General features: G+C 37.3%; 1 protein-coding gene across 2 annotated transcripts in view; it reads left to right on the top strand.

Moving 5' to 3' along the window:
* The window catches only part of PLOD2 (procollagen-lysine,2-oxoglutarate 5-dioxygenase 2), a 77,491-nt gene extending 64,334 nt beyond the window's left edge, over window positions 1-13,157 (top strand). Inside the window, exons 14-20 of one of the 2 annotated variants that reach the window (XM_045030961.1) lie at window positions 525-587; window positions 2,563-2,676; window positions 3,102-3,167; window positions 9,564-9,668; window positions 9,926-10,072; window positions 10,454-10,579; window positions 11,374-13,157. In XM_045030961.1, the coding sequence (XP_044886896.1) occupies window positions 525-587; window positions 2,563-2,676; window positions 3,102-3,167; window positions 9,564-9,668; window positions 9,926-10,072; window positions 10,454-10,579; window positions 11,374-11,529 (777 nt within the window). In that variant the 3' untranslated portion in view covers window positions 11,530-13,157. The remainder of the gene's footprint in view (window positions 1-524; window positions 588-2,562; window positions 2,677-3,101; window positions 3,168-9,563; window positions 9,669-9,925; window positions 10,073-10,453; window positions 10,580-11,373) is intronic. The other variant, XM_045030962.1, reaches the window with a different exon arrangement.
* Window positions 13,158-13,461: the final 304 nt, after the last annotated feature.

Raw genomic sequence — 13,461 nt, 5'->3', positions numbered from 1 at the left:
AGACAGTATAGCATTGGAAAAAAACTTGCTGAATTGAACAAGAAAAAGTTGGCAAGTATAAATTTTTTTATTCCCTCCATAACAAGGCATGATTTCATTTGTTTGTACTCATACTAGAGAACAGCCCAATCAACATACTCTTGTTTTCAACCTTCTAAGCAGCAGTTATTGCAATATGTGCTTACCATGTGCTCGTGTTAAACTAATCTGACTCTGTGGCTCGTCAGAGAATTGCCTTCTCTTTCTCTTTCTCAGCCTGTGCTATGAGACCATCTGGTATGTGCTTGTTTTTGTATTGCAGCAGATAAGAAGGGGCTGGTGGATACAGCTTTAACATGTACATAGGAGCTTTGCTTGGAGATGCATGCTGCCCGTAAAAGCTATTTTGGAATATCAGCTTTTGACTGAAAGCTGTTATTTACCTAATGTAACTGTGGAAACCTAAAACCTAATACATCTCTGACAGAGAGAGAGAGAGAGACCACGTATCAGTCAACTGATGTGATGCTTCTCCTTCATTTTAGAGTTTACAAAGGGAAAAAGGCTCCCCTTCTTCGGAAACATTCCATATGCTCAGACCCCCAAAGGTGTTGCTTTTTTTTATTCATTAGTTTTTACTATTATGCAGTATCATTCTATCACAAGAAAACCCTTCTCCTCTCTCCACTTACTTGTAAAATGTTGCTATATCTTTCTCTTTAGTCTTGTTACATTTTTCAAAAGCAGCTGCTGATGTTGGGTGCCCAATCAAGACATCTTAAGGAGCCTTGATTTTTCACAGTGAGGGCTCTTAGTGCTCTGAAAATCAAGTTCCTTTTAAGATGTCTGAATTTGGGCACCCAAAAATCAAGACAACCAGTATCGCTACTCATTTTTTGAGGATTTAGGCCATTACAGCTTAATTTTTGGCATTATTAGTGCAATAAAATTGGTTAAACGATCCAAAATCTCTCTGAATACTACTCAAAATCACCAAAAAAGATTAAGTGCAAAGTTTCTCTGGCCTGTCTTATTTGTAAAGGCTTTGTTCAGTTTTGCTATAGCTTGTGTTTGTGCAGTCATTGGGCAAAATGCTGCAGTGCTTATTCCTGTGACTAGTTCTATTGCCTGCCCCACATGTGAGAAGGGCTGCAGAACTGGTCTCAACGTGTCCATTACATCAGTGTCATGTTTCAGGAAAAGGAAGCAAGCATGAATAGTGTGTTACAATCACAGGGGTGGTGGATCCACTTTAAAAAGTTTCTTCTGGTTCTAGAGATACTAGCAGTATTTCCTCATTTCAAAAATACAGAATCGTTCTAAAGCCAGAATAAATTTGTTTACCCCTCAAAGGGCTTGATTGACATTTGTGTTTCTCCATATTTATGCTGATGTAACTCTCTATTGAAATTAAAGTTGCACCGAATAAAACTGGAGCAACAACGTGGTGAATCAGGCCCAGGGTATATTGTGTAGGAAAGTGTTGTGATAAGCATTGATTAGCCACTTTTGCCAGACCCTCCTTATTTTCCCTTCTGCAGCTATTTAGTGTGTTAAGAGCCAAGAACTGAGCACATGTTTAGCACGTTTAACCATGCTGGCAATTTAACACTTTTTCAGTCCTAAAACTGAGGTCCAGATACAAGCAAACAAGTGGGAATGGTTCGTGTTATGCAAATCTAAAATGGGGAAAACTTTGTAAAATGGGGATTGGGTCTGAAAAACAGTTAAACTAAAAAAAAACCCAATTTCTTTTAAACAAAAACATTTTCTGCTACTAATTCTGATCAAGGGAGCCCTGTTAATATACTAGCTTTTAGTTATGAAGCAATATAGCAGCACATTTAATTTCTGGTGTTTATCTCACTGAGATATTCCTTATTCCTCATCATAATTCTAACATGCATTGTATTTTCAGATATATTTTTATTTCAGGTCAATTCACCGAAAGGATTACTTAATAGTAAATGTTCTGAAGCAGTGCAGAACTTGCATGTTTGGTGTTCTGACAGTACTTAAACCTTTTTTCTAATGGTTCATTTATTTCAGATAGAATCCCCAGCCCCAGACTTTGTTGTCAGTTTAATTTGTATGAGAGAATTCTGTTTGAAAACAGGTATTTCAAGAGGGTTGAACATTTTAATATATGGTCTTTCTAGCCTTACTGAAGAAAAAAACAAAATATTAAATTTGTTTTTCTTTTCCAACTGAATGTTTGCACCATTACAAAACATTTGTTGCCTTAATTTGATTAGAAAACAAGTGATACCAAATGTGTCATTTTTAACACATGTATTTTACTACATGTGTTAAAATGTAGTAAAATACATGTTTAGGAATCTGTAATACAGGCTGTGATCAGAAACAGTCCTGTGAAAGTTTTTAAAGATTTCCTTAAAAAACAAACCCAGAGGTAGTTAAAGTGTGTGTGTGTGTGTGACTGAGATATACCATATTTTAACTACGTGTCTGGGGATATATCCCCAAAACAGATGCGTAGCTATATAAAATTTTAAAAGCCGAATATCATCCTTACTGTTACTCAGTGTTGCTAACATAGTTTTTCTTCTTTGTTTGATGCAGGGTGTCTTTATGTACATTACCAACAGATATGACTTTGGGAGACTTATTTCAACTGCCAACTACAATACCTCCCACTACAACAATGATCTCTGGCAGATTTTTGAAAATCCTGTGGTATATATCACATTATGCATGAAACTGTTAACAGGTTTTATAATTTTCCATATGGTCATATAATGATTTCTAACTTTTTATGGTTAATGTATATTGGAAAATATTAAAATATACTAAGAGGCGCACACACACATAATAAATTCGGTGTCAGCATTTCATATAAAATATGACTCATAATCTGGAAAAAGAAATGCATGTCTGAGTCAAAAATGGGCCCATAAATCCCAAAATGTTTCCTGAGATCATAGAATCAAGAGTTAATTTACAGATAGAGTAACCTATTTAATTGTTTCTAATTATTTGAATGGAAGAAATCAAAGGAATTTGCAGAGTAGTAAAACTCATTTTACTACTATATTTTTTGTTGTACATTTTAAAAAATGAAACAAATGAGCTGTTTAAACTGTTCAAATCATTCTTTTCAGGACTGGAAGGAAACCTATATAAATCCCAACTACTCAAAGATCTTCACTGAAAATCTAGTGGAACAGGTTAGTATTAATACTATTAAAATGAGGGAGACAAAAACAAATGACTGGGGCAGAGCAGGGGCGGGAAGAGGTGGAGCGGGGACTTTGGGGAAAGGGGTGGAGTGGAGGCGGGGTGGGGCAGAGGCAGGGGCCATGGGGAAGAGGCAGAGCAGGGGCTGGAGCAGCATGCAGCTGTGTACTTTGTGTATGGGTAAGGATGGCCCTGAGAGCTAGGGATGCTTATGAGGTGAGAGGGGGGCGGGGGAAAAATGAATATGGACATTTATGCCAAACCAAACTTGAATACATACTGTCAAGTTGGCAGATTTCAGATTAGACCTAACTAAAATGTATCTTATCAGGCAGTCATAAAATCCATGCTGATGAGCTGGGGAGTCCAAATAAAACAAACTAAAGAAGATGGGGTTGATTGACATGGCAATTCAAGCATGCAAACTTCCACCATGTTTTCTCCCTTGTCTTTAAGCTATGCTGACAATAGCTTGACATTGAGAGCACCAGCGAGAGCAGTTGGGAATTGAAGACAACTGCTGTGTTTTGTAGAATAGGAATATATATTTTAAAAGGCAATTTGAAGAAGCAGAGCCAGATACAGGGTGGGGGAGTGTCTGTCAGATTTAGTGCTCTCTACCTAACAATGTTAAGTGGAAGGAGCGCGAGCATACCATGCAGGACTTTACCATTGAACATGGGACTGGGAGTTGGTGGGTTTAGGGTTAACTTTTGGGTTAAAATTTATCCCGGATAAATTGCTTTGTCCTAGTCCCTACTAAATGAAACTGGACACTGGTTAACACCCCAGCAGATGGAACTAAGAAAAATCCACACATTTTGAGACCTGTCTCCTAAAAGAGCATCTGTTCTGCCAGAGCACTCCACTGTGAGGCTCTTCCCTGTCTATAAAACTTCCCACAGCTCCTGATTCGGTCGTCCTTGTACATGCTGAGTATTGCCTTACTCTGTGAGTAGTAGTTCCACTGTAGTCAACTGGAGTACTACGGGAGCAACATAGTGCTTAGTGTGAGTGGCAGAATCCAGTCTTGAGTAATCAGCCCAAAAAAGTATGATGGACAAAATTGTAAAAAGGAGAATAAATGTAGTGGGTAGCTGCATAAGGTCAATAATGTTGTGCTGAGAGACCAGGGCAAAATAATCTTCCTCTCATGCCTTATTCACATTAGTGCTTGCCTGGCTCTGAGCCTTCTAAAGGGTAGTGGTGGAAGGGAGAAGTTTTACCGCTAAGACCTAAGAGAAATCAAACTAAAGTAACTAAAATTCCCTATCCTACAAACCTTTAGTTGGTCTGGATAATAAGAACTACCAAAGCAATGCGCATTGCAGATATCATGTGTTAGGTGGGTACTTGATGACATCAGATGAGATACCCCCTTAAAATATCCCTGATTGACACATAGTAGGGGTCTGCTTCAGACCGCCTAACCACGCAGAAGAGGTGGATAAGGCTTTTTATAAACAACTAACAAAATCATCCAAAGCACAGGACTTAATGGTGATGCGGGGGACTTCAACTACCTAAACGTCTCTCGGGAAATAACACAGCAGGACACAGATTATCCAACAAGTTCTTGGAATGTATTGGAGACAGTTTGGTTTTTTTATTTTAGAAGGTGGAGAAAGCCACTAGGGCAGAGAGTGTTCTAGATTTGATTTTGACAAATAGAGAGGAACTGGTTGAGAATTTGAAAGTGGAAGGCATCTTGGATGAAAGTGATCATGAAATGATAGTTCATGATTTTAAGGAATGGTAAGAGGTAAGACAACACAATAAAGATAATGGATTTCAAGAAGGCAGGCTTTAGCAAATTCTGGGAATTGGTAGGTAAGATCCCATAGGAAGCAAATCTAAAGGGAAAAATAGTTCGAGATCTGGCAGTTTTTCAAAGAGATAGTTTGCCCTTGTGCCCTTAATAATATCTCACTGCATAGGAAAGATAGGAAGTATGGCAAGAGACCACTCTGACTTAGCCATAAGATCTTCAATGATCTGAAACTCAAAAAAAAGAATCCTACAAAAAAGTGGAAACTAGGTCAAATTACAAAGGATGAATATAAAAAAATAACATAAGTATGTGGGGACAAAATTAGAAAGCCCAAGGCAGAAAATGAGATTAAACTAGCTAGAGACTTAAAGGGTCACCAAAAGCATTCTACAAATACATTAGAAGCAGAGGAAGACCAAGGACATGGTAGGCCTGTTTCTCAATGAGAGGGAAAAACAATAACAGAAAATGTGGCAATGGCAGACGTCCTAAATTACTTTTTTGTTTCAGTTTTCACCAAAAAGTTTTAGTAGCGATTCGACATCTAACATAGTGAATGCCAGTGAAAATGAGGTGGGATCAGAGGCTGAAATAGGGAAAGAACAAATTAAAAATTACTTAGACAAGTTAGATGGCTTCAGGTCACCAGGCCCTGATGAAATACATCCTAGAATACTCAATATCCTTGAGAAGATATCTGAGCCATTAGCAGTTATCTTCAAAAAGTCATGGAAGATGGGAGAGATTCCAGAGGACTGGAAAAGGAGCAAATATAGTGCCAATCTATAAAAGAGAAATAAGGACAACCCGGGGAATTACAGACCAGTCAGCTTAACTTCAGTACCTGGAAAGATAATGGAACAAATAATTAAACGATCAATTTGCATACACCCAGAAGATAATAAGCTGGTAAATTACTGTCAGGATAGATTTGTCAAGAACAAATCCTGTCAAACTAACCTAATAGCTTTCTTTGACAGGGTAACAAGCCTTCTGAATAGAGGGAAGCAGTAGATGTGGTATATTTTAACTTTAGTAAGGCTTTTGATTCTGTCTCGCATGACCTTCTCCTAAATAAACTAGGTAAATAAACCTAGATGGAGCTATAAGGTGGGTGCACAACTGGTTGGAAAACCGTTCTCAGGGAGTAGTTATCTGTGGTTCACAGTCAAGCTGGAAAGGCATATCAAGTGGGGTCCCGCAGGGATCAGTTCTGGGTCTGGTTCAGTTCAATATCTTTATCAATGGTTTAGATAATGGCATAGAGAGTACACTTACAAAGTTTTCATATGATACCAAGCAGTGGGGTGGGAAGGGGAGGGGGGTTGCAAATGCTTTGGAGGACAGGATTAGAATTCAAAATGATCTGGACAAACTGGAGAAATGGTCTGAAGTAAGTAGGATGAAATTCAATAAGGGCAAATGCAAAGTAGCTCCACTTAGGAAGGAACAATCAATTCCATACACATAAAACAGGAAATGACTGCCTAGAAAGGAGTACTGCAGAAAAGGATCTAGGGAGTTATAGTGGATCACAGGCTAAATATGAGTCAACAGTGTAACATTGTTGCTTTTTTGCAAACATTGTGGGATGTATAATCCGGAGTGTTGTAGGCAAGACACAAGAAGTAATTTTTCTGCTCTACGCTGTGCTGATTAGGTCTGAACTGGAGTATTGTGTCCAGTTCTGGGTGCCACATTTCAGGAAAGATGTGAGCAAACTGGAGAAAGTCCAGAGAAGTGCAACAAAAATTATTAAAGGTCTAGAAAATATCACCTATAAGGGAAGATTGAAAAAATTGGATATGTTTAGTCTGGAGAAAAGAAGACTGAGAGTGGGACATGAGTTTTCAAGTATGTAAAAGGTTGTTATAAGGAGGAGGGGAAAAATTGTTCTCCTTAACCTCTGAGGATAGGACAAGAAGCAATGGGCTTAAATTACAGCAAAGGCAGTTTAAGTTGAACATTAGGAAAAACTTCCTAACAGGGTAGTTAAGCAATGGAATAAATTGCTTAGATAGGTTGTGGAATCTCCATCATTAGAGAATATGTACTTAAGGGCAGGTTCGACAAACACCTGTCAGGGATGGTCTATAATATTTAGCCCTGCCTTGAGTGCAGGAGACTGGACTAAAAGACCCCTTGAGGTCCCTTCCAGTCCTACGATTCTATGCAGATTTTGCCTTCCAAAGATAATTTCTTCAAAGATCTGCATGTTTTAGATGACAAGAATCCTAGATCTTATAGATCAGTTTTTTTTTCCTCCTGTATATCTAAAAATGCTTTATGAATGAAGTTAAGCTTAAAGTAATTGTAACTCACTTTTTTTTTTCTGGCAGGAACACAAGCTAAACACAATAAATAACCCTTTACAGTGAACTGAAAAGACAATGCATTACGCTAGTTGTTAGTTTTTGCCACCTTCAGTGAAAATGCAGCTACAGATCAAGAATTACATTAAAGTAATGAAGAATCTGAATTCTGGCTTAGAGTGGAAATAGTGACACTGTTTTATTGATGTACCTAGTGACACCTAAAACAGTGGAAAAAATACTGCAGTAACAAATATGACTTCTAAAACCATGATGTGGGGGTTTTTTAAGTGTAAAAATGTAATAAGACATACCAAAAAGGAGTTTGAAGAAGAGCTAGCCAAACACTCAAAAGGTAATAACAAAATGTTTAAGTACATCAGAAGCAGGAAGCCTGCTAAACAACCAGTGGGCCCCTGGACGATCGAGATACAAAAGGAGCACTTAAAGTCATTGAGGAGAAACTAAATGAATTCTTTGCTTCAGTCTTCACGGCTGAGGATATTAGGGAGATACCCAAACCTAAGCCGTCCTTTGTAGGTGACAAATCTGAGGAATTGTCACAGATTCAAGTGTCATAAGAGGAGGTTTTGGAATTAATTGATAAACTTAACAGTAACATGTCACCAGGACCAGATGGCATTCACCCAAGAGTTCTGAAAGAACTAAAATGTGAAATTGCGGAACTATTAACTATGATTTGTAACCTGTCCTTTAAATCAGCTTCTGTACCCAATGACTGGAAGATAGCTAATGTAATGCCAATATTTAAAAAGGGCTCTAGAGGTGATCCCAGCAATTACAGACCGGTAAGTCTAACGTCAGTACCGGGCAAATTAATTGAAACAATAGTAAAAAAATAAAATTGTCAGACACATAGAAGAACATAACTTGTTGGGTAAAAGCCAACATGGTTTCTGTAAAGGGAAATCATGTCTTACTAATCTATTAGAGTTCTTTGAAGGGGTCAACAAACATGTGGACAAGGGGGATCCAGTGGACGTAGTGTATTTAGATTTCAAAAAAAGCCTTTGACAAGGTCCCTCACCAAAGGCTCTTACGTAAATTAAGTTGTCATGGGAAAAGAGGGAAGATCCTTTCATAGATTGAGAGCTGGTTAGAAGACAGGGAACAAAGGGTAGTAATAAATGGTAAATTCTCAGAATGGAGAGGGATGTAACTAGTGATGTTCCCCAAGGGTCAGTCCTTGGACCAATCCTATTCAACTTATTCGTAAATGATCTGGAGAAAGGGGTAAACAGTGAGGTGGCAAAGTTTGCAGACAATGCTAAACTGCTCAAGATAATTAAGAACCAAAGCAGACTATGAAGAACTTCAAAAAGATCTCACAAAACTAAGTGATTGGGCAACAGAATGGTAAATGAAATTTAATGTGGATAAATGTAAAGTAATGCACATTAGAAAAAATAACCCAACTATACATACAATATGATTGGGGGCTAATTTAGCTACAACTAATCAGGAAGGAGATCTTGGAGTCCTTGTGGATAGTTCTCTAAAGACGTCCACGTTGTGTGCAACAGCAGTCAAAAAAGCAAACAGGATGTTAGGAATCATTAAAAAAGGGATAGAGAATAAGACAGAGAATATCTTATTGCCCTTATATAAACCCATGGTACGCCCATATCTTGAATACTACAATACAGATGTGGTCTCCTCGTCTCAAAAAAAGATATACTGACATTAGAAAAAGTTCAGAAAAGGCAACTAAAATTATCAGGGGTTTGGAACGGGTCCCATCTGAGAAGAGATTAAAGAGGCTAGGACTTTTCAGCTTGGAAAAGAGGAGACTAAGGGGGGATATGATAGAGGTATATAAAATCATGAGTGGTGTGGAGAAAATGAATAAGGAAAAGTTATATACTTGTTCCCATAATATAAGAACTAGGGGCTACCAAATGAAAATAATGGGCAGCAGGTTTAAAACAAATAAAAGGAAGTTCTTCTTCATACAGCGTACTGTCAACCTGTGGAACTCCTTGCCTGAGGAGGTTGTGAAGGCTAGGACTATAACAGGGTTTAAAAGAGAACTAGATAAATTCATGGAGGTTAAGTCCATTAATGGCTATCAGCCAGTATGGGTAAGGAATGGTGTCCCTAGCCTCTGTTTGTCAGAGGGTAGAGCTGGATGGCAGGAGAGAGATCACTTGATCATTACCTGTTAGGTTCACTCCCTCTGGGACACCTGGCATTGGCCACTGTTGGCAGACAGGATACTGGGCTGGATGGACCTTTGGTCTGACCCAGTATGCCTGTTCTTATGTTCTTATGTTCTTTTATAGCCATGCCCTGATGTGTATTGGTTTCCGATATTTTCGGAGACTGCCTGCGATGAACTGGTAGAGGAAATGGAACATTATGGACAATGGTCTGGAGGAAGACATCGTGTAAGTGTCATCTCTTGTAAAGAAAACTGATACTTGTTTTCTAGCAGGCCATCATGTACTTTAATGTTTTAAATAAATGCCTCATTAGAAAGTGCACTGGAAGACATAGTCTGCAACTACTGAAAACTTAGTAAAAAAAACAAAAACTTTTGTTGCCGTTGTTTTAATTCTGTATGTCTGCAGTTTTCAAATAAATTAAAACCTGTATTATGTAAGTACTGAAAAAACCCACATCTTGAGACCCTTCTGGTTTTTAGGATAGTCGTATATCTGGAGGTTATGAAAATGTCCCAACTGATGATATTCACATGAAGCAAATCGGGCTGGATGGTGAATGGCTGCATTTCATTAGAGAGTTCATTGCACCAGTAACACTAAAAGTCTTTGCTGGCTATTATACAAAGGTAAACTTTTAAAATTATTCTTGGTGAATAGTTGAGCTGAGTGGTTAATTTGCAGGGAATAATTTATTAGATTAATCCCAGAATCTTCTTGCTCATGGAATATTTTAGAGTAGGGTACACTTTTCTCAGTTTTATTTATTATATATTGTTAAAAATGTGTTACTTCGTGCTTTGATTGAAAGTATTCCAGACTTGAGCTGTGTTGCTTCGGTTGTGATGGGTCAGATAAATGCTATATTGTTGTAACGGTTTCAGACTTGAAGCACAAACATTTGCCAGTGAGTAGTTTTTAAAATTCAGCTCCCGTGAATAAGCACATATTTGATTTTGAAATTCACACACTGATGAGAAATCCTTTGGATTACTACACATTTATTTCAGGGACATGCCATGCTGAATTTTGTCGTAAAATACACTACAGACAGACAGCGTTCCCTCAGACCTCATCATGACTCCTCTACGTTTACCATCAACATTGCTCTCAACAAAGTAGGAGAAGATTTTCAGGTAAGCAATAGTCATTTCACTAAATATTGCTGCTCTTCAATTTATCTAAATCATTTCCATGCTTGGCTCCAATTAGACATGGTTAGGACCCTGTGTAAGAGGAAAAGACATGCAGCACGCATAGCAATGTGTCGCTGAGGTAAACCATTTGCTGCTGCCCTATTAATTGATGTAAATGGAACAACCCATGGAGGATGGTGGTAATCAACTTAATGGTGGTAGAATCTGACCCTGGATCATATTAGTTCATCTACAAATAGAATAACTTGTTCTGTTTTGCCCACCTATGCACTGCCCATCATGCAGTGTATTCTCCATTCCTATACTTAAATTATTTAGATTTTCAAAACTGCTGCCTTGGGAAATGATGCTTTGGCTCTAGACCCCGATAAAGGAAAACACTTGATCCTGGGCTAACGTGCTGTCCTAAAGAGAGCAGCTGTCCTGAATCAAAGCCTAGAAAAGATGATTAACTAGTCTTTCATCTACAGTAATGTTACTGAATAGCTGATTGTTTGGAAACAAATATACCACTAAGACTGTTCAAAGGAGCTGCTCTGCAGTGTTTACCAAAATAAAAGGGATTGAAATCCCTACTATCATGTGTTTGTTGCCACATGAACTGCTGCAAAGGAAACATTATTTAAGCAGTATGCCTTATTAGTATGGATAGAGAACTTCTTCTGATGTTAAGTATCAGTTTTTAATATTAAAACATTCTGATTGCTGGACAAAAGTTTGTAAATGCAATTATAACCCAAACTAAGACATCTGTCTTCTGATTTTTGCAACAGGGAGGTGGATGTAAATTTATTAGGTACAACTGTTCCATTGAGTCACCCAGGAAAGGATGGAGCTTCATGCATCCAGGAAGACTCACTCATTTACACGAAGGACTTCCCATTTTAAATGGAACAAGATATATTGCAGTATCGTTTATCGATCCCTAACTTTATTTTCCTGCTTCTTCAAAACCAGTGGTTGGTTCTTTATGACATAAACTCTTATTTATAGTTTTCCTCCCAGAAGATGGTGATAAAAGAAACGTTAAATTACTTCCTCTAGACAGCAGCTTTACTTTGAGCTAAAAGATTGAAAAAACAACTTTAAAAAATGTTGGACACTTCCAAATGTCTGCTCTGAGCCTTAAGTCACAAAGTAAAAATGTTCTTATTGTTGTACTCTGCTGTCGTTAAGGGTGGGATGGGGAGGGAAAATAGAAATGCATTTTTAAATGAATCATTTTTTTTCTGTTATGAAAAATTCCTAGATACAAAATTATCTCCAAATCTTTTCTTGTGGCTTTTATTCAGTAAAATTATGCAGATAAAGTTGTGTGTTGTGCATATTTTGTAACTACCAATAGAAGAACCACACATAGAATTAGCATCAAGCGAATCCCATAGCCTAGCAGAATTGCACACAAATTTTGGCTTTAAGCAAAAGCATATTTTGTGTGCTGATGTGCACTTCAGCAACACCTCAGTAAAACTTTTTAAAATATTTAGTTTATATTAAATATCAACATCTATATCCTCATAAAGAAAATATGCATTGCAGAGTTTGAGGAATAGATCGAATAAGTTAGATTAAAAAAAAAGTGTTTTTTATCAAGAACTACAAGTATGTGTTTTAAAGAAGAACTTGTCCCATTAAGGTTACTTCTCTTTACCAAGTGTTCTTCAATTAAAATGAGCTATTTTTGTAATGTATAGTTGCACCAGGTTGATACTGGAAATTAAATCCTATTTTCAGAACACTGGTAAATTTTAATATCAGGATGTTTTATAAACAATTTTCTGTTATTTAAAATTACTTGAATTTTGTATCAGGAAAATGAAATTGGTGGTCTCTCTTTTAAACCTAAGAGGTTTGACTTACCATTTATTTTAAAGGAATCAGTTTTAAATATTCCTACTGTATCTACTGTTTGTAACTTAAAGAAACTTGAAGCAAACTCTAAACCAAGGAACCTAAGGTGCCAGAATGCACAATGTGTTTAAAAACTTGTGAAAAATAAAAGGTAATTTAAAATTAATGTAACAGTTTTTATTGTTTGTCTTAGCGAAGATGGCAATATATCCCAAGCTGTTATCTTTAAAATGTAGTGTATTTAACAATTTTAAAAGGAACTATTGTGTATCATGGTGAGCATGATCAAATTTATGTTGGCAAAAGTTTTTTTTTTAATATTGTGAGTAGTCACCGCTAGCTACTTGTTGCTATTGAATAATGTCTGTCATTAATTGGCATCTCAATCATTATCAAGGTGGGCAAAGTTTTAAGAGCTTCAGCAGCAGTGTGTGTGTTTGCTGCCTGTTGTAGTAATCCTTTTTTGGCAAGCAGGATATTGTGGTGATCTAAGCAGCAACCTTTCCCCCACTATCCTGACTGATGCTATGGTGAAGAGAATTCACCACCAGTACTGTATGTCAGTCTGAGTGGTTTTAAGACCAGTTTGTTTTTTTCTGAGTTGTCGTTTCCCATATTTAATATTCTTAACTTTTCTCCATTTCAAGCAGATGCTTACAGATAGCACATTGAGTTTCCTGACATGAATAAATTCCAATTTTGCAAATACCTTTTGCCTGAGTGAGCTGTTTTGACTGGGTGTAGACTGCACTTAGGCAAAGGATAAAATTCAGAAAATCTTCAGGACTCTACGGCATGAAAGCTGCCTTTGTAAAGCACCTTTTTTCTGTGTTTGCCTATGGTCTGTTAGGATGGCATGGAAAACGGACTGGGTCAGTTTAATATAGGTCAGTATAATAAAGCTTTCTTTATAAAGAGATACTTGAAAACAGGACAAGGGATGAGATTTTTGGAGAACATTCTGCATAATTTTTGCTTCTACATTCTAGATTTTGTTCTTCACTGATTTA

Source organism: Mauremys mutica, chromosome 9 (genome assembly GCF_020497125.1).
Source record: "Mauremys mutica isolate MM-2020 ecotype Southern chromosome 9, ASM2049712v1, whole genome shotgun sequence".
Lineage (NCBI taxonomy): Eukaryota > Metazoa > Chordata > Testudines > Geoemydidae > Mauremys > Mauremys mutica.
This window is presented reverse-complemented; position numbering and strand designations above follow the sequence as displayed.